At 46.9% G+C, this 19,449-nt stretch overlaps 1 protein-coding gene across 6 annotated transcripts in view; it reads right to left on the reverse strand.

Moving 5' to 3' along the window:
- LOC139378961 (chromodomain-helicase-DNA-binding protein 3-like) overlaps positions 1–18,206 on the reverse strand; it is a 32,033-nt gene extending 13,827 nt beyond the window's left edge. For 2 of the 6 annotated variants that reach the window (XM_071121608.1, XM_071121604.1), the window contains exons 1-35: positions 17,804–18,206; positions 15,186–15,325; positions 14,849–15,028; positions 14,625–14,749; positions 14,121–14,401; positions 13,825–14,003; positions 13,538–13,670; positions 12,894–13,075; positions 12,428–12,700; positions 12,148–12,351; positions 11,629–11,846; positions 11,390–11,521; positions 11,156–11,252; positions 10,774–10,965; positions 10,220–10,420; positions 9,868–10,005; positions 9,596–9,717; positions 9,193–9,366; positions 8,752–8,893; positions 8,259–8,390; positions 7,953–8,070; positions 7,697–7,821; positions 7,090–7,321; positions 5,172–5,389; positions 4,738–4,915; positions 4,339–4,404; positions 3,747–3,835; positions 3,432–3,565; positions 3,078–3,222; positions 2,446–2,644; positions 2,079–2,245; positions 1,590–1,959; positions 1,270–1,407; positions 572–680; positions 11–143 (exon numbers count right to left, since the gene is read on the reverse strand). In XM_071121608.1, coding sequence (XP_070977709.1) covers positions 11–143; positions 572–680; positions 1,270–1,407; positions 1,590–1,959; positions 2,079–2,245; positions 2,446–2,644; positions 3,078–3,222; positions 3,432–3,565; positions 3,747–3,835; positions 4,339–4,404; positions 4,738–4,915; positions 5,172–5,389; positions 7,090–7,321; positions 7,697–7,821; positions 7,953–8,070; positions 8,259–8,390; positions 8,752–8,893; positions 9,193–9,366; positions 9,596–9,717; positions 9,868–10,005; positions 10,220–10,420; positions 10,774–10,965; positions 11,156–11,252; positions 11,390–11,521; positions 11,629–11,846; positions 12,148–12,351; positions 12,428–12,700; positions 12,894–13,075; positions 13,538–13,670; positions 13,825–14,003; positions 14,121–14,401; positions 14,625–14,749; positions 14,849–15,028; positions 15,186–15,325; positions 17,804–17,966 — 5,829 coding nt within the window. In that variant the 5' untranslated portion in view covers positions 17,967–18,206. Of the gene's footprint in view, positions 1–10; positions 144–571; positions 681–1,269; positions 1,408–1,589; positions 1,960–2,078; positions 2,246–2,445; positions 2,645–3,077; positions 3,223–3,431; positions 3,566–3,746; positions 3,836–4,338; positions 4,426–4,737; positions 4,916–5,171; positions 5,390–7,089; positions 7,322–7,696; positions 7,822–7,952; positions 8,071–8,258; positions 8,391–8,751; positions 8,894–9,192; positions 9,367–9,595; positions 9,718–9,867; positions 10,006–10,219; positions 10,421–10,773; positions 10,966–11,155; positions 11,253–11,389; positions 11,522–11,628; positions 11,847–12,147; positions 12,352–12,427; positions 12,701–12,893; positions 13,076–13,537; positions 13,671–13,824; positions 14,004–14,120; positions 14,402–14,624; positions 14,750–14,848; positions 15,029–15,185; positions 15,326–17,803 lie in introns of all 6 variants that reach the window. The other 4 variants (XM_071121607.1, XM_071121603.1, XM_071121605.1 and 1 more) reach the window with 3 other exon arrangements.
- Between the last annotated feature and the right edge of the window lie 1,243 nt (positions 18,207–19,449).

Genomic DNA, 19,449 nt, shown 5'->3' on the forward strand with positions numbered 1-19,449 from the left:
GGTGTCGTACCTTGAAGCGGCGGGCCAGGAACTTGTTCTTCATCTCCAGGAAGTTGCCCTTGTTGGCCTGCGACTTGAAGGGCTCGTTGACAATGGCGAACTGGGGGTCGTTCTGGATGTCCTGCCACCTCGCGTACCCATGACTGATACAGAGAGGTCAAGGGTCATACAAGCTCAATACATCATTGGCAAATCCCAAACAAACATCTTGCTTGTCAGTAGTAATAAGTATTTTAGCACAACTTCTACTAAGCCTATGAATGGGGCTATCATCATCAAGCTTATTCCTATCGAATTCTTTCAGATCTTAATTGTGTTTCTTGTGTTAGGAGGGCTAGGGTTAGATTCGGGATTGGGAATTCTAGTGAAAGTCACAGAAATAGAACAAACAGAATGGACTTCCAATCTCTAGTCTGTGTGTAGATCTCTGCAGACACAGTCTAATACTTCTCTGCTACACAAAGGCATCAGTGGATGGACTTGTTGACTTCTAACAAGAAGCCCCTGCCGCAGCAAGATCAATAAATAAACACGACAAGACGGTCTCCTTGGCAACCGCCGTCAAGGATACAGAACGATTCCCGCCAGCAGCCAGAAGTCGTGCCGCCGGTGCCAGATCTCATTCATCTTCCCAGAAGAGATGGCCGCCCGCTCCTCGTTCTGCCACAGCGTATGAAGCTCTGCAGGGTGAAACGTTAGCATAACGTTGTGTCAAAGTTATAACCATGTTAAAACAACCTGTGAGTTCTGCCACAGTGTGTGCAGCTCCGCAGGGGGACAATGTCAGCATAATGTCAATGTTATAACGTCAACATAATGTTGTTTTACTGTTAAATGAACAACGTGAGTTCTGCCACAGTGTGTGCAGCTCCGCAGGGGGACAATGTCAGCATAATGTCAATGTTATAACGTCAACATAATGTTGTTTTACTGTTAAATGAACAACGTGTGTTCTGTCACAGTGTGTGCATCTCTGCAGGGTAAAGTCAATATAATATTCTATCAATGTTATAAAAACAACCTGTGATACTGACTGAGGGTGTTCTGGACCTCTATAGGAAAAAGTCAACACAACGTTGTGTCAATGTTAAAACCCTCATACTAAAGCAACCCATGATACTAAATCCCTGTGTGTGGAGCTCAGTGTGGGTGAATATCAACATAACATTGAATGAATGTTGAAACAACCCTTGATATAGAGTGAGTTCTGCCACAGCTCTAACACGCAGTAACAGATATGACAGGGGTCATATGATAGGGGTCGTTTACCCGTGAAGCCCCCGTCAGCGATGTTGAACATGAAGCGCCGTCGCTCGGGTGGGATGATGGGGGGTTTCGGCAAGGTGTCTTTGGCAACCTCCTCCTTCGCCACTTCTTTCCCAGCATCCTTTTCACCTTTTACTTCCTCTGTGACCAAGAAGAACACAAGCGAGTTCCTTTAGATCAGTGGATGCCATTGAAATATACCTAAGAGTGTACATATATCTATCTACCAGTGACTAGTCAGTGAGTCACTAACTAACGAACTGACTAACTAGCAGACAGGTACAGACGGATGGACGGATGTACAGACAGGTGAGGTCACTCACCTTTCATCACGTCAGAGGGTAGCTGTCTGTCCATCTTCTCCTTGTTGTCTGATGCTTCTGTGGCGACAGGGGCTTCCTCACTCCCCTTGTCGTTCTCCTTCTCTCTCCCCTTCTCCTCCTCCTCCATCTTCTCGCCAGGTGAGAGCGTTACACTACCTGGTTTCTCATCTTTGACCGCCAACCCTTGTTTAGTTGTTCTTCCCGGTGCGCCCCCCGTACTCTCCTCTTCTCCTTTCTTCTCCTCCACTGGGGCCGGAGGGGTGTCAGTCGTTTTTGTTTCTTTCCCCTCCTCTTTTGTACCACTCTCTTCCCTGTCTGTTGTTGTACTAGGGGATAATTCTTGCGGAGCACCTTTCGTAGGGATTGGAGGCTGGGGACAAGACAAAGCATAGTGTTCAGTGACAGTCGTTGGTATAACTAACTGTATGTAGGTCAGCAAGATTCATTAAGTCTGTGAACTGTGTAATTAACAGCATTCAAAATTCTCACCACTTCAGGATCTGCACTCCTGTTGCCCTCTACCGCTTTACCCCCTTCCGTCTCTTTCTCTCCATCTTTCTCTGGCTCAGACGGGGCCTTACCCTCCTCCTTCTCTCCCTCCTCCTTCTCTCCGTCTTTCCCGTTCTTCTCTAGTTTCTCTGAGGGAGCAGGGGTAGCTGAACACAACACACAGGCAGAGGGTCATCCCTCGCTCACACACACACACATGTACACAAGCACACAGTTATCACGGTCAGACTTGGAGTGCCCCCTGCTGGATATATTTGAGCTGCGCACTTGCCTACTTGTGTGTGTGTGTGTGTGTGTGTGTGTGTGCTTGTGTATGCATGCGTGTGTGTGTACTTTGTTCACCCACCTGGTTTGGAGGTGCAGGGGGTGTTGTCTGAGGTACAGCTGGGGTCAGGGGTGGGCGTAGCAGTCTTCATGGTCCCTCCAGGGGAGGAGGCTCTGGAGGAGGAAGACACACTGACCTCTGGCCTCAGAGCCTCAGGCTTCATCTCTGGCTTCAGCTCTGGGAGACTCCACCGCCCGTTGATGTGCTCAAACTCCTGGATCTGAGGAGAAAGGAGGGGAGGGTTCAGAGACAGGACCAAGCAGCTGTCAATCATTGTTGACTGGCAATAAAGTATTCTGTTCTGTACTGTCCTATACTGTTATTTTCTGTACTGTTCTGTTCTAATTCTACTCTAGCCAAAAGTATCTTTCCCTGGGAAAGATGGGCTCTAATTTCTGTGGCTTTTCATTGATGTATCTTTATGTCATGAGGAAGTCACAGCCTGGGAAAATCTTAGTGGAGAGGAAAGAGGTCGAATGACTGTAAAATATCTCTATTTACTCATATGATTTCCTTTGTTAGAGTCTGGTCTGACAGGTCTGAATGGGTGAAAGCTGTGCTTAAAAAAAACAACAGTTGCTATTGGTTGAAATGTAACTAGCTAGCCTGTTAGTTTAGCATTGTGGTTTCTAGGATAGACTTTGACCCCTGACCTTCTTCTTGACCAGGGACATGACCCCGATGCGGGTCAGCACGGGCTGACGGCACAGGCCCTCCCTCGGCACGCCGTCGGCGAACGTCTCGGCGCCGTCGGCCACGGGCTCACACAGGTGACGCATGAACAGAGACACATACGCCCTGAAAGAGAAAGAGAAGTGAGGGAGAGAGAGGAACCAGGCAGAGAGAGGCAGTAGGAGAGCAGAAAAGGGGGAGGGGGGGAAGAGAGAAAAAGGTTTCGAAAAACAGCAAACAAAGAGGGACCAGCAACTACAATGTAGTGTGAAGATCTCAGTGTAAGCTCATACTGTAGCCGGTGACGCAAACAATCACAGTTCCTCTCCACTCACTTGAACTCCTTCTCGCTCTTGCCCCTCAGGTCTCTGACCAGCCACTGGCAGGAGAAGGCGTCCTGGGCGGGCATGCCCCAACGCATCACCGCGTTTAGGAAGGCCTTCCGCTGGCGCGTGTTGAAGCCCAACACCTAGAGGGTTAGAGGGGACATAAGGACGTTATAACACATTCACAACCCATACACGTTGCATTCATATGCAGTTCATAAGCCATGAGAGGGGGGACGGCGAGAGAGTAGTGCCCAGGTGAAAGGTACTTCATAAGGACTTCATAACCCATACACAGCAGAACAGAAGGTTATTTTGTCTAACCTCCAGGTTGCCGGCCACTCTGGCCAACAGGGGGGGCAACGGCTTGTCTCTCTCGTTCCTCATCTGGCGGCGGGACTGTCTGCGAGAACCTGGAGCGAGAGAGAGGATTCAGGTAGAGCGAGAGAGAGAGAGAGAGAGAGAGAGGATTCAGGTAGAGCGAGAGAGAGAGAGAGAGAGAGAGAGAGAGAGAGAGAGAGAGAATGAGAGTGATAGAGAGAGGAGGAGGAGAAGTCAGGAGAGTGGCTGGTAACGAGCGTAGTACTTACGGTACCAGTTGACTTGGACTGAAATAGGTTTGGATGCCGGTACTGTTTATACAGAATTTAGGTGCAGTAGCTCCACAATACTTTGGAGCTAATATTCTATAAGAAGAACAGGAGCTCAAGCAGTAGGTCATTTGAGGTGCCAGTAGTCAGCTCCGCTGGGCTGCTGCCCAAGTCAAGCACGGGTACAAGTAAAGCAGACATAATATCAATCTAGTCTCTCCTTTAAAATCTAAACACTAAATGTGAGAATAAAATAATCTATCACAACACATTCAACAGAGAAGGCTTCATTCCAAATGTGTTGTGCCTTGTGTACTTTGGCCTACCTTCTGGTCTCTCGTCGAAGTCTTCATCCTCCTCCTCGGAGCCCACAGAGTACTCGGACTGGTTATCTGAAATACCAGTATGCCAGTCTGAAACAGCACATGGTGTACCGTCAACAGGCTAGGCCCGGTATCCCCATGCAGCTACTACTAGCAATACTTTAACAAAGCTTCAGCATTACTTTAGCATTACCTAACATATTGCACAAAGACCGTGTATGAAAATATCTAAATCTAACAAAGAGCACAACATCCTTTTATCAACCATGAATGAACCAATACACGGACCTGACACAAAGTCTATCAACAACAAAAAGTTATTCAGAATGCCCCAGGTTGCCATAGTGATGCACCTACACCCATCTCCGTGACAACCACGACTGACGGTTCCCAACTACCTACCTTGGTCCTCCTGTGCTGCGTCGTTGTAGTTGACAGGCTTGCGGTTCCTCTTGCCCTTGCCCAGTTTACTAGCCAGGTCCTCCTGTTGTTGCTCATAGTGATGTCTCAGCAGCTTCTCCCAGTATTCTGGGTCCACACACTCCTCCTGCTTAATGATCTCACGCTCCACCTCCTCAATCTGGACACACACATGCAAGAACATGGAAGAACAGTTTACACATAACCAGTGTGATATAATCTACTTACAAACTCTCCTATAGATCAATGGAAAGTGGTAACGGCTTAGATTAGCATTAGAGGAACAAAAATACACCAACGTGCCATATAATATTTCTGTATAGATGCTAGCGTACAAAAAGTTGCAATCTGAAACAGCAATGTTATCACTTCTCTCTCTCTATCCCGCTCTCTCTCTCCCTCCCTCCCTCTCTCACCTTATCCTCCTCTCGGACCATGTATCGGGCCACTTTGAAGGAGCTCAGGTATTCGTTCATGTTCTGCATGTCCGTGTCATCCGTAGCGTCCTGGCTCCGGTCCAGCAACCTCTCGATGGCCGAGCTGTCGTAGTGGATCACACTGCCCTCATCGTCCCTGTTGTCTCCCGCTGGACACCGTAGGGGAGAGAGGGTGGACATACGTGGTGGTGAGAGGACTTTGGGGGAATAGGAAACGGTGATGAAACAAGGATGAAGATGTGACTAAAATCATTCCATATACAGATGTATGTAACAACCCCAAAAAAGAATGTGTAGTCGCTAAAGAACCCCTCATATTAAGTCACTAAAGAACCCCTCATATTAAGTCCCTAAAGAACCCCTCATATTAAGTCCCTAAAGAACCCCTCAAATTAAGTCCCTAAAGAACCCCTCATATTAAGTCCCTAAAGCACCCCTCATATTAAGGTCCTAAAGCACCCCTCATATTAAGTCCCTAAAGCACCCCTCATATTAAGTCCCTAAAGCACCCCTCATATTAAGTCCCTAAAGCACCCCTCATATTAAGTCCCTAAAGCACCCCTCATATTAAGTCCCTAAAGCACCCCTCATATTAAGTCCCTAAAGCACCCCTCATATTAAGTCCCTAAAGCACCCCTCATATTAAGTCCCTAAAGAACCTCTCATATTAAGTCCCTAAAGAACCCCTCATATTAAGTCCCTAAAGCACCCCTCATATTAAGTCCCTAAAGAACCCCTCATATTAAGTCCCTATAGAACCCCTCATATTAAGTCCCTAAAGAACCGCTCATATTAAGTCCCTAAAGAACCTCTCAAGTCCCTAAAGAACCCCTCATATTAAGTCCCTAAAGAACCCCTCATATTAAGTCCCTATAGAACCTCTCAAGTCCCTAAAGAACCCCTCATATTAAGTCCCTAAAGAACCCCTCATATTAAGTCCCTAAAGAACCCCTCATATTAAGTCCCTATAGAACCTCTCAAGTCCCTAAAGAACCGCTCATATTAAGTCCCTAAAGAACCCCTCATATTAAGTCCCTAAAGAACCGCTCATATTAAGTCCCTAAAGAACCCCTCATATTAAGTCCCTAAAGAACCCCTCATATTAAGTCCCTATAGAACCTCTCAAGTCCCTAAAGAACCCCTCATATTAAGTCCCTAAAGAACCCCTCATATTAAGTCCCTAAAGAACCCCTCATATTAAGTCCCTAAAGAACTCCTCATATTAAGTCCCTAAAGAACCCCTCATATTAAGTCCCTAAAGAACCTCTCATATTAAGTCCCTAAAGAACCCCTCATATTAAGTCCCTAAAGAACCCCTCATATTAAGTCCCTAAAGAACCCCTCATATTAAGTCCCTATAGAACCTCTCAAGTCCCTAAAGAACCCCTCATATTAAGTCCCTAAAGAACTCCTCATATTAAGTCCCTAAAGAACTCCTCATATTAAGTCCCTAAAGAACCCCTCATATTAAGTCCCTAAAGAACCCCTCATATTAAGTCCCTAAAGAACCCCTCATATTAAGTCCCTATAGAACCTCTCAAGTCCCTAAAGAACCCCTCATATTAAGTCCCTAAAGAACTCCTCATATTAAGTCCCTAAAGAACCTCTCATATTAAGTCACTAAAGAACTCCTCATATTAAGTCCCTAAAGAATCCCTCATATTAAGTCCCTAAAGAACCCCTCATATTAAGTCCCTAAAGAACCCCTCATATTAAGTCACTAAAGAACCCCTCATATTAAGTCCCTAAAGAACCCCTCATATTAAGCTCTCAGCCTCCTATCCTCGCATTTGATATCCCTCCATCCTCCTCCTGCTATTGCTATCCTTCCCCCTTTCTCCTATCCTCCCTTCATCCCACATCAACAGGTGCCACAAAATGCTTGACAATAACTCACATTCAATCTCGTCCTTGAACAGCTCCTCGGTGCCAAACTTGAGGATGTCGTCCAGCTCCTGTTTGGACATGGATCCAGCCTTGGAGCCCAGGCCGGGCCGTACCACGAGGTGGGTCAACATCATCTTCCTCTTGGCCACCTGGGTGATGCGCTCCTCCACACTGGCACGGGTCACGAAGCGGTATATCATCACCTTGTTGGCCTGCCCGATGCGGTGGGCGCGACTGAACGCCTGTGGGGGAGGGAGGGTAGAGGGGGAGGGAGGAGTGAGACAGCAGGGTGGGACAAGGGAGATTGAAAGAAGTAGAGGGGGTGAGACAGAGAGGGGTAGAGAAGAGATAAGACGAAAAAAGAAAACGGAAAAACAAAATTTGGCGTAAAAAACCATACAAGCTTTTAAAAATATTTGTATTATTTCTTATTGTTGTCGCATTGTCGAGAGGGAACCTGCAAGTACATGTGTATCCTGTGCATATGACAAATAAACATGGCTTGATTTGATACAAGTATGCTGTCAAGACTTGTTTCCATTGATGGAAATGTAGATTAATGACAGATCTGAGTGCATTGTGGGCTATAGAATGGCAGTGAATGGCAGACATTCTACCTGGATGTCATTGTGGGGGTTCCAGTCTGAGTCGAAGATGAAGACGGTGTCAGCTGTAGCCAGGTTAATACCCAAACCCCCTGCCCTGGTGGACAGCAGGAAACAGAACTGAGGCGCACCAGGAGCTGAGAGAGATAGAGAGAGGGTGGACTTGTATTACACACACCCAAATCTCACAAAAAACTAAAAAGGCCCCTTTTATCTATAGGCGTGACTTTTGTTTCTAGAGCCCTTAGACTATGAGTGTCTCCCTCACCATTGAACCGGTCTATGGCCTCCTGTCTCAGAGCCCCTGTGACTCCTCCGTCGATCCTCTCGTACTTATAACCCTCAAAGTCCAGGAAGTCCTCCAACAGGTCCAACATCTTAGTCATCTACCAGAGAGGTTAGGAGAGACAGGGAGGAGAGAGAGAGAACAGCGAAATGGTTATGGAAGTGCTAACATTGCCCGTGTGTGTGTGTGTGTGTGTGTGTGTGTGTGTGTGTGTGTGTGTGTGTGTGTGTGTGTGTGTGTGTGTGTGTGTGTGTGTGTGTGTGTGTGTGTGTGTGCGTGCGTACCAACCTGTGAGAAGACGAGCACGCGGTGTCCTTGGTCCTTCAGTTTTCTCATCATCTTTTGCAGAAGAGTCAGTTTCCCAGAAGCCTTTGTGAGGTCCGTGCCCTCGTACGCTCCGCTTGCAGTCTTACGGGCCTCCTAATACCACGGTAAAGACAACACACCGCGTCCATGTGATGACATATACACAGATATAGCTTCTTTACTGAACTTGCTTATTTTAAATCCCCGGACAAGGTCATCTGATAAATAACTTAAAGAATATAAACTTTTTATATTCCATAAACATCTATGTTTGGACATATTTACATTCATGCATATTGCTAGATTTCCCCCCTGGACTGTAATAGGCTGGATATATTTGTAGCTATAATACTCAAATCTACCAGAAGGTGTCACTGTACTGCAATTCAGAGGTGAATTACAGTCTTACAGTGGAAAATGTTGATACAGTATTCCTGTAACATAAATGACTATAAATAATTATGACGATAGTTACCATGGAGGCGACAGGGAAGAGGTAGGGGTGGTTGGCACACTTCTTCAGGTCCATCATGATGTTGAGTAGAGACACCTGGTTACCTCCTCCTTTCGAGTTCAGAGCCTCAAAGTTCCTCGTCAGAATCAACTTGTAGTATTTCCTGTTAAAAATACATCAATTGAGACGGGCACAGTTAAGAGTGTGATTGTTTTTATGATTAACTAGTCAAATACTCCCTCTCTCTGTCTTTTTCCATCTCTCCATCTACCACACTATTCACCTTCCCTCCCCTCTTCTTTCCGCTCTTCCCTCACTCTTTCATGACCTTTCTTTCATCACTACCTCTCTCTATTCCTGCCCTCCCTCCCTCCATGCATCACTACCTCTCTCTTTTCCTGTCCTCTCATCCTTCCTTACCCCTTCCCTTCCCTCCCTCCCTAACCTCCCTACAACCCTTACTTCTGCATGGGGCTGAGTTCCACTCGTACGATGAGCTCTGTCTTGGCCGGCATGTTCTTGAAGACGTCAGCCTTCAGCCTCCTCAACATGTGTGGGCCCAGCAGGTCATGTAGCTTCTGGATCTGGTCCTCCTTGGAGATGTCGGCAAACTCCTCCAGGAACCCCTCCAGGTTACTACAGAGAGAGGGTGGCGAGGGGGGAGGGAGGGAGGGAGAGCGAGAGAGAAAGGGGCCATTTTGGTTGAAAACATGTAAGTAGAGGTAGAGATGTGTGTTATGTCTGTTAGCCTGTTTCCTCGAGTGTGCGCGTCTATACATACAGCACGTCCAAGTGTGTATCAGTCTATACGTGATATGTGTACGTGGTTCTATGTGTGAATATGTGCGTGTGAGGCTGGCCCTACTTGAAGCGGTTGGGAGTGAGGAAGTTGAGCAGGTGGAACAGCTCCTCCAGGTTGTTCTGGAGAGGAGTACCAGTCAGCAGCAGCTTGTGGTCAATCTTATAGTCATTCAGACGTCTGAAGAACTGACCAGGGAGAGAAGAGAAATCGTAGGCAATAATTCATTGATTGATTGGACTTTTATTGTCTTTGAAGAGGAAATTCAGTAAGGTTCTATACAGTGCACCCACATACACACACACACACACACACACACACAAACAGAGGGAGCCAACCTTGCTCTGATTGTTCTTGAGGCGATGGGCTTCGTCCACCACTAGACAGGCCCAGTCTATAGACTTCAGGGAGGTCTGGTCTATCGTCACCAGCTCATAGGAGGTCAACAGGACATGGAACTTTATTGGGGCTTCTCTCTGGAGAAGAGAGAAAGAGAGGGAGGGAGATCGAGAGGGGTATGTGGTGGTGGGGGGGGGGAGATTGTATTGGGAGAGAAGTGGAAGGAGGAGGGGGGAAGGAGATGCTGAGATTAGTCGAGGTCGTAATAAAACGATAGACAGATTGCAGCTTTCTCTCATCTCTTTTGTCGTTCCTCTCCTCCCTCCCTCCGTCTGTCCCCTCCTTCCTCACCCTCAGTTTGAAGGCTTTCTTCCCTCCCCTAATGGCCGTGTCGTCAAAGGTCAGCTCGTTCTCTCTGATGATTGCTCTGCTGTCCTTGTCCCCTGTGTAGGTCACCACGTAGAAGTCCGGGGCCCACATCTCAAACTCTCTCTCCCAGTTAATGATGGTGGAGAGGGGGGCACTCACGAGGAACGGGCCACGGGTGTGGCCCTTTGTGGGGGGAAGGAAAGAGAAGAGATGGACCATATTTCCAATGGTGACTGTGATGCAGAAAGACCCATTGATAATGCATAGAACAGAGCTGAATATGCTAAGGAATTTGCATTGCAATTTACATTTTAGTCATTCTTATCCAGAGTGAGTGCAAATATTTTTATACCTTCTTTATACTGGTCCCCCCACGGGAATCGAACCCACAACACTAGCGTTGCAAGTGCCATGCTCTACAAACTGAGCCACACAGGACTAGAATCCCTAGCAAGAACTAGAAGGGACTAGAAGCACCGGCAATACCAAATACAGGTGTACATAGTACACAGAGCCACCTGACAGTGGTGTCCTACCTCTTTAAAGAGTGAGTAGAGGAAGACGATGGTCTGGATAGTCTTGCCCAGCCCCATCTCATCTGCCAGGATGGTGTCAGTGCCCTGTGCCCAGCTGAAACGCAGCCAGTTGAGCCCCTCCAGCTGGTACAGGTGCAGAGTGCCCCCCGTCGCTGTCACAAAGTCTGGCTGCTCCTCGTACTTTATCGTAGGCTGGAAGATAAATACAAGGAATGAGTAGGCTGGATATTGATGTAAGGGGGAAAAAATGAGACCAACATAATTGGCATACAAGTAAAGAAGGATAGTAGAGTTTTGACTTGGAAGTGTTCGTTGATTGGCGACCAGAATGACGACCAATAGATGTGGCTGTTACAGAGTGAGTGAGCTAATCAGAACTCACGTCGTTGACAGGTGATCTGTGTGGGTCTTCGCTCTCCTCCATCCTCATGCTCCTCATCCTCCTCGGCATGTCTGGGGCCTCCTTCATCACCTCATCCCTGAATCAATCAATCAACCTATCAAATCTAGTGTCCAATAGCCTACATAGTTGGGCAAACTTGGTTTGAGACAGTTTGAATGTTTTAGTGTTTGGTGCCAACATGGATGCCAGTTGGCCAGTACAGTAGTCTAGTACCTGTGTGCCCAGTAGTTGGCCTTGTGGATGACAAACTCTGGCATTTCCAGATTGTCTCTCTCCCATGTGCACTGGTCGTAGGTCAGGTCTCTCCACTTGACCAGGTAGTGGTATATCCCCTTCTTGTCCACACTGGGAAAAACACACACATTACGGCCTCAACTGCAGACATACCAATCAATAAACTAGCACACGCATGCACGCACACACACACACCGCCCCCTCTCACACACACGTACCTGTGGTTGATGATGCGGTGGACCATCATCCATTCAGGCTTAATGCCGTATTTATAGAATTTGTCATCCAGGGCAGCATAGTCAGGGTCTTTCAGCCTCCTCTTCTCACTCTTAACACTCTCCTCCTCTCCCCCCGACCCATAGTCCAGACTGGGAGGCTCGTCCATATCTGTCTTCCTCTGGTAGTTACGGAACATTACCGAGTGGAAGATCTCCAGCTAGACGGATGGAGGGATTAAAAAGAGGAGAGGAATAGAGAGAATGTGTTCAATGAAAACAAGGAAGGCAAGAAATACAGGTGGTAGACACACTTGCATGCCAAGCGTTTCAGCTGTTCATATTATCTCATTAGCCTCTTCTCCAACTGTTTCACTCTCTCTCTCTCTCTCTCACGCACGCACGCGCGTACGCACGCACGCACGCACGCACGCACGCACGCACGCACACACACACACACACACACACACACACACACACACACACACACACACACACACACACACACACACACACACACACCTGTAGTTCAGTGATCCAGGTACAGTGCCAGTAGGACTGTCCGGCCAGCTTGACAAAGAACTCTCTCTCGGCCCTGCCCTTCATGGGGGGTGGCGGGGGAGCATCAGGGGGGGAATCAGGGGCGGGGAGCACGGGTACAGGATCGGGGGGCTCGCCCCATCGCCAGTGGAGGATCCTCTGTACCCTGCCTTTGATGGCAGGACACTGGGGGAAGAAGATGAAAATGAAGAATAGAATCAAAGCGCTCCACACAAAGTAGAAACAAACAAACATGACTTACAGTGCAGCGCGGACACAGCCACTCTCCGTTGGGGATCTCAGGCAGGGGCGGGTTGAGACAGTGGATGTGGTAGGAGGAGGGACAGGTGTCGCAGCATAATAGTTCCCCCCCATCCTTACAGACCCTGCAGAACTCCATGTGCTCATCCTCCTCTTCCTCCAGTCCTACCAGCAGTCCAACCCCAGGTACTTCTGGTACCACCATGTCCTCACTCTCCTCCTCAAACTCCTCAAAGTCCTCATCCTTCGCTTCCCACTGGATCCCCTCTTTCTCCTGCAGGAGAGGAGAAGAGGAGAGGAGCAGGACATGAGAGGAGAATGAGACCATGGAGAATGAATAGGTGGAGGAGCACTTAAAGGAATAGTGTGTATATGGTGCGAAATGGTAATATATTATTCCATACAATAATATAAATCAACCGCAGATGTCATGATTACAACCAATTTTGAGCATTACAGTAACTCACACAATGGGGGCAGCTCCACTTGCCCTCGGGGGCCTTCTCCAGCTCAGGCTCCAGACAGACCAGGTGGTAGGCTCTGGGACAGGTGTCACACAGAATAATCTCCCCTCCCTGCTGGCAGACCTCACAGTAGTCCTGGTGGTCTGTCTCATAACCATCCACCTCCACATCACCCTCACCCAGCACTGACAGAGAGAGGGGTGGGGGAGAAAATTAGGGAGTATAACAATGTGAGGGAGATAGAGGGAGAGATGTTGTGGAGAAAGAGAGACCATAGAGAGAAAGATGGAGAAAAAGATAAGCGGGAGAGAGACGCAAGGTACACTCTTAGAAAAAACGGTTCCAAAAGTGTTCTTCGGCTGTCCCCATAGGAGAACCCTTTTTGGTTCCAGGTAGAACTCAAAAGGGTTCGACCTGGAACCAAAAAGGGTTATTCAAAGGGTTCTCCTATAGGGACAGACAAAGAACTCTTTTAGGTTCTAGAGATGAGGCAGAGAGAGACAGACCCGGGAGAGAGAGGACGAGAGACAGAGCGATAGAGAAGAGAGGGAAAGAGATAGAGGGAGTGAGAAAAAGAAAGAGGGAGAGATTGGGAGACACCAGATTAGAATAGAAAGTTGACTTTTTCTAAAGAACATTTCGTTTACTTTTCTTCTTCTTCTTGGCGGGCCGTCCTCTTTTGTTCTTCTTGACGCGGGGCGAGCTGTCGGAGCGGACCGAGGAGCTGTGGACACTGGAGTCCTCCTGCTCCGAATCTTCCTCCTCAACATCATCCCCACTCTGAGAGGAAGGGAGGAAGGGAGGGAGGGAGAGAGCGAGATAGAGAAGCACAGTCAAATCTGTCGGCTCTCACACACCTGCATGCTCCCACAGACAGTAGCCCACACAGCACATCTATACATCCATATACATTACATAGCATAGTGAAACTCACAGAGCTGCTCTTCTTCCTCTTGTTGCCTAGAGGCCCTAGTTTGATGCGTATGGGAGCCATCTTCTTGGCCTTCGCTGCTGCTGCCGCCGCTACTGCTGCTGCCGCAGCCGCTGCCACCGCCTTCTTCCTCTCAGCCAGAACACGAGGACTCTTACTGCGACTCTTCTTATATCCAGGGCCTGAAAAACAGTGAGAGGACCGGGGCAATTGGTTAGGACCAAACCCATTCCAATTCAAACCCTGCTACTGTACACATACTATGACAATAGACTCCTCCACCCTCCTCTTTTTCTAACCTTTGCCCTCTTTGGTCTTGGCCTTGCGGAGCGGGGGCGGCGGCTGGGGGGCCAGCCGGGGGGTTTGGGGCTGCTTCCGGGGCGGTGGGGGCTCCGGGGATGGGGAAGCGGTTGAGACCTGCTCGGCGACGGCAATGGCGGCGGCCGCGGCTGCAGCTGCCACGGCCGCAGCACCTGAGCCCTTGAAGGGGTTGTTGGAACTGAACTCCCTCCACTTGACCCCCAGGATGGTCATCATCTTGGACATGGGGATCTTAGGGTTCTTCTTGGCGATCATGGGCCTGCGAGGGGCGAAGAGGAAGATGAGGAAGAAGAGGAGTAGGGGGAGAGGGGAAGCTAAATGAGTACGTTAGGAATCTAATCTCAATCAATAACTCAGTAACTTGTCCCCTTTGACTGAGAACGAGGCGCAATAAGCTACATGTTTCTAGGCTAAACATTCTGCCACCGGCCCTGTCTGATTTCAAGTTAAATAGAGTCAGCTGCGTGACATCTCCACAGTACCTCATAGACTGGCTAAAGGCTTTGTAGTTGGTGAGTGTGCGGTAGTCATCTTCAGTGAAGGTATGATCCACATCCTCCAGACCCCAATCTTTAGCCAGCTGGGCAGACGTCTTCTGTTCTATTGGCTGGTGGAAAGAAACAACCAATCAGAGCTAGACTTGAGCCATCAGAGTGAGGCCAAGTAGAAGCAAAACAATGACAACACTTTTTTGTTGTGTCCTTACCTTTATTGTCTCCTCTTGCGTGCTGTCCCCATTGTCTTTTTTCATCTTTAGTTTTTTTTTCTCCTTCTTCTCCTTGTGTTTCTTCTTCTTCTTTTTCTCACAGGCGAAGATGCTGGCTGCACTGTCAGAGTTCTCTCCATAGTCTCTCTCTCTCTCCGAGTCCCTCTCTACATCACTGTCCTGAGAGGGGATAGGAGAAGAGGGGAGACAGGGAAAGAGAGAAAGAAAGAGAGAGAGAACATAAAAGGGGGGGGGGGGGGGCAATGAAAATAGAATGAAGTGTGATCAGAAAGTATGGCTATAGATGGAGTGATATGGTCATGTCCGAGAAGCTTACAATCTTTTTCCGTTTTTTAGCTTTGGAGAGTTTTCCTTCTTTCTCTTTCTCTTTCTCCTTCTTCTTTGTCTCCTTCTTCTTCTTGGGCCCTCGTTTCTTCCTCCCTAGACTGTCCCTGTCCAATGCCCCCCCTTCTTCCTCTACGGCAGGTTGAAGAGAGGAGATGTGGATGAAAAGAAAGAGAGCGAGTTGTGACTAAATCATATTGACTATAATCCTCTTTGAAGGCTTTGAATCGTCAATCTAATCTCTTCTGAACACAATTAAGCACAACAGAAGCATCGCACCATCCCGCTGTGATGTGTGCATTGACACCACATGTGTCAAATGGGAGGGACTAGTGTCTTAACATGACTTTCTACCTTGACTGAATTCTGACAAATGTTCAATTAGTTCCAGTCAGTGTGTTTGACAGATAAGTGTATTTGACAGCTGCTTGGTATTAGTTCAATGAAAAGCAAAGCCATAACTGGCTACATTGACATTATATGTCAATGAGTGTTGTATAGCACACAATAATAGTATTCATGGCAGTATTTTAAAACTGAGGCTGTCATATAAGAAATGTGTAACCATAGCATTATACTGTATTTGTCCTGCAATAAACAATTGGGGAAATAGAAACCAATCAAACATGTCATAGCTTTATTTCGAAGACAACACCACGACGTTTTGAGGATGTGTTAGTGAGTTTTCAAGGGACTTCCAAATGAGTCTTTCAAACCTTTATTCAAGTTTTTCACTGGGCAAAGAGACGGTAGCCTTTTTGAGAGTGAGAGAAAGATAAGTCTATGTATTGTCAGGAGGGTGGAGAAAAGGGGAAAGAAATCACCAAGAACTATCGCTTACGGCCACCATGTACATCGTATAAATTAGTTCGTTTTTATTGTTTGTCTTTGTTGGGCGCCTACAGTAGGGTTTACAACCCGCAGCGCGCGCCCAAACAAAGTCTCCGCATGTCTGCTGCAGAGTGCAGCCATAGGCGGCAGCAGCACGCACGCGGGGCTCGGTGATTCTAAGGCCGCAAGCCAGTCTGTCTATATCTGATGAACTGAACCGGAGAGGAAGAGGCGAAGCGAGAGGGATAACTAGGCCCAAAATCTGTCTTCTCCAGCAGGTGGCGGTTTTGCGGTTTTTTCGCTCACCAAAGCGAGGAGTTTTGTATGGAGATCAATGAGAGTGTCGAATTTGGTTAAAACAAATATGTAAAGGCTTATTTGTTACTTGTGGCTTATTTGATCGAATAGAAGGTTCGTAATGCTTAGGTTACTACTAGTGTACTGATATAAGTAGCACATGTGACATACCGGGAACTTTGAGGAAAAAAACACTTTATATCGGAGTTGTGCCTGTAGTTCGCAGGCGTATCTGCCCTCTCATTGGCTAAAATGGTCCCACCTGCTCTTGCCTCCTCCCGACTGCCTTCCATTTTATTTACATGTATTTTTATTGTTAGAGCGGCCACTTGAGTATCTAGTCAAAATAATGGGGCGTCTGTGGCTGAAACAACTCCCTACCCTAGGCTACTTCCCGTTAACTCCAAAACCTGAGTCCTGACCACAAGAGCGACAACCGCTGGCGGAGGTCGCTGGGGGTTGGCAACGGCGGGAAGCGCACTGATTGATTCGCGCGCTTGTCCGTCTCGAGACGAGCAATTCAGTGATTCTAAATGGGCCCTTGTTGAATATCCCAAAATCATGATATGCAATAGCCTATCGAATGCTACTATTGAATAGGCTACATGCACATGCATTCTATTTAATTAGGCTAATTCAAATGAACTGTAAAATAATGCAAGCATGTTACTAGGTTTTCAGGAACCAGGTAGGCCTGATCATAGTCCCTCAAAAATAAACTTATTTGGAGAAAAAAAAACTGTTTTGCACATTACATCCTGTAGGCAAGTCCTTTCTTTCATGTGGCAATATTTATTATGTTTATTACATGTCTACTTGTTAAATATGTGTTAGTCTGCTATGACAACGAAAAGAGAGGGAAAACAAAGGCCCTGTAGTCGACACATAACGGTTCTATTCATAACTTGAGTAGAGTGTCAGTGTCCTATCATGAACCGTCCCTGTCAGTGTGGAGACAGTCAGGGGGTAGGGTCAAGTTTATTTACACGCTGTCATACCAGCACTCACTCCATCATCCGGTTTTAACGCTTACGCCTTACACATCACTATTCTAAAGATCACTATCAGAAAGCGTATTGCTGGGGAGTCCATGTTTTCTAACAGTGATGTCGTGAGCTTTACCCTTCACGTCGACCTATTCATATTGAGATATGATATATATTGTGGCACCATTCTACGGATGAAAAGAAAGTCGAGGATCAACTTTGTTAATTGTAGTCAATGTATATGGGATAAAACGAAAAGAGCATTCTCAAGTTGGTTTAGAAGTTGGAATCCTCAACTCTTTCTATTTCAAAGCTGCGCTATACTCTGGAGCAAATGGGGCGCAACTAATTATATTGTAGCAAAATATAACTATTGAGATGAGCGGCACAACGTGTCCTGTCTTACTTTTTTCACAATTTGGATGTGTTTCTATTTTGTGTGCGCGCTCCCGAGTCTTTCGCCAGTGTCTGTCTCCTGTAGCCTACTATAGCCTACCTGGCGCGGCTAGTGTTGCAGTTTCTCGAGGCGCCGCCGGCGAGTTTATGTCGCTTGCGTTCTCGTCTAGATCTCCGTCGTCCTCTTCTTCATCAAAATCTCCTCCTTTGGAATTAACCAACATGCCCTTGTATTCCTCACAGGACCGGAGAGGAGAGGACATTATATTCCTGTCATCGGCTCCGTACTCGAAATCAGAAATCCTCCGGAATTATGATATTTATTTAATATTCAAATCGACTCCAGAAAAAAAGTGGGGGGCGTTTTGGAATATTTTACACTACAACGCAAGGAAACAAAGATGGCCGCCCTTATATTTATTTTTTAACAACCCCCCCAATAAGAAAAATCCCCTTACATAAAAAATGGCTGACTATATTATTGCAGAACGCCCCCCCACCACCCCTCCTCCTTTCTCTCTCTCTCTCTCTCTCTCTGCATCTCTCTCCCTCTCTCCGCGCACCCCTCCCTCCTCAAAAAACATTCACATTGTTACAAGAAAGGGGGTGCATGACTGCTTGTATAAATTGTTACTTGTTTGTCCCCCCCCCCCCAAATCAGACACGAAGGCAGACTTGCCTGGTAACTGTGCCTCAAGATCACACGAAACAACGCTCCCTTTCTGAACTGCAGAACACGACACAAATCTATGAAATTTTCTTAAAGGCCCCCACCGTTGTATAAAATTATACGTGTGTGTGAGAGAGCGAGAGAGAGAGAGTCGGGGAGGGAGCTTGAAAGCGTGTGTGTGTGTGTGTGAGTGTGTGTGTGTGTGTGTGGGGCGGGGGGTTGGAAAAATCTGCCGCAGCCATGCCCAGACTTTACATCAGATTGGATTGCTTAAAAATTAACCACTTATGGTGGGGATAAAAAACAATGCAATATGCAGACTATCATTTTTTTCAACTGGAAATGATTTCGGATTAAAATATAAATCGAATAAATTATTTTCAAGATGGTGAACACAGAGAAATGAAAGAGGACACATTTTTAACGCATATTGTACTGTTTCACTACAGTCTCTCTGATCTGGGTGGCAGTAAGGCAATGTGAACTCTAGTAGTCAGACTGCCTTGTCTCCCCTTTAGGCAGTTCAGTTTTGATTAAGGGGTCTACGATGAAACATACTGTACATCCCTTCAGGAAGTATTCACACCCCTTTTCCTTTGTTGTTACAGTCTGAATTTAAAATGGATTACATTTAGATGTAGTTTTACTAGCCTACACAATAACTCATAATGTCAAATGTTTTGAGATATAGGCGTCCTTCCTAACTCAGTTGCCGGAGAGGAAGGAAACCACTCAGAAATTTCACCATGTGGCCAATGGTGACTTTAAAACAGTTACAGAGTTTAATTGCTGTGATAGGAGAAAACTGAGGATGATCAACAACATTGTAGTTACTCCACGAAACTAATCTAATTGACACAGTGAAAAGAAGGAAGCCTGTACAGAATTAAAAATATGACCTAACATACATCCTGTTTGCAACAAGGCACTAGAGTAATACTGCAAAATATGTGGCAAAACTAAATTGAATGTTCCTGAGTAGCCTAGTTACAGTTTTGAATTAAATCTTCTTGAAAATCAATGCAAGACTTGAAAATGCCTGTCTAGCAATGATCAACAAACAACTTGACATAGCT

This window comes from Oncorhynchus clarkii, chromosome 21 (assembly GCF_045791955.1).
Source record: "Oncorhynchus clarkii lewisi isolate Uvic-CL-2024 chromosome 21, UVic_Ocla_1.0, whole genome shotgun sequence".
Classification (NCBI taxonomy): domain Eukaryota; kingdom Metazoa; phylum Chordata; class Actinopteri; order Salmoniformes; family Salmonidae; genus Oncorhynchus; species Oncorhynchus clarkii.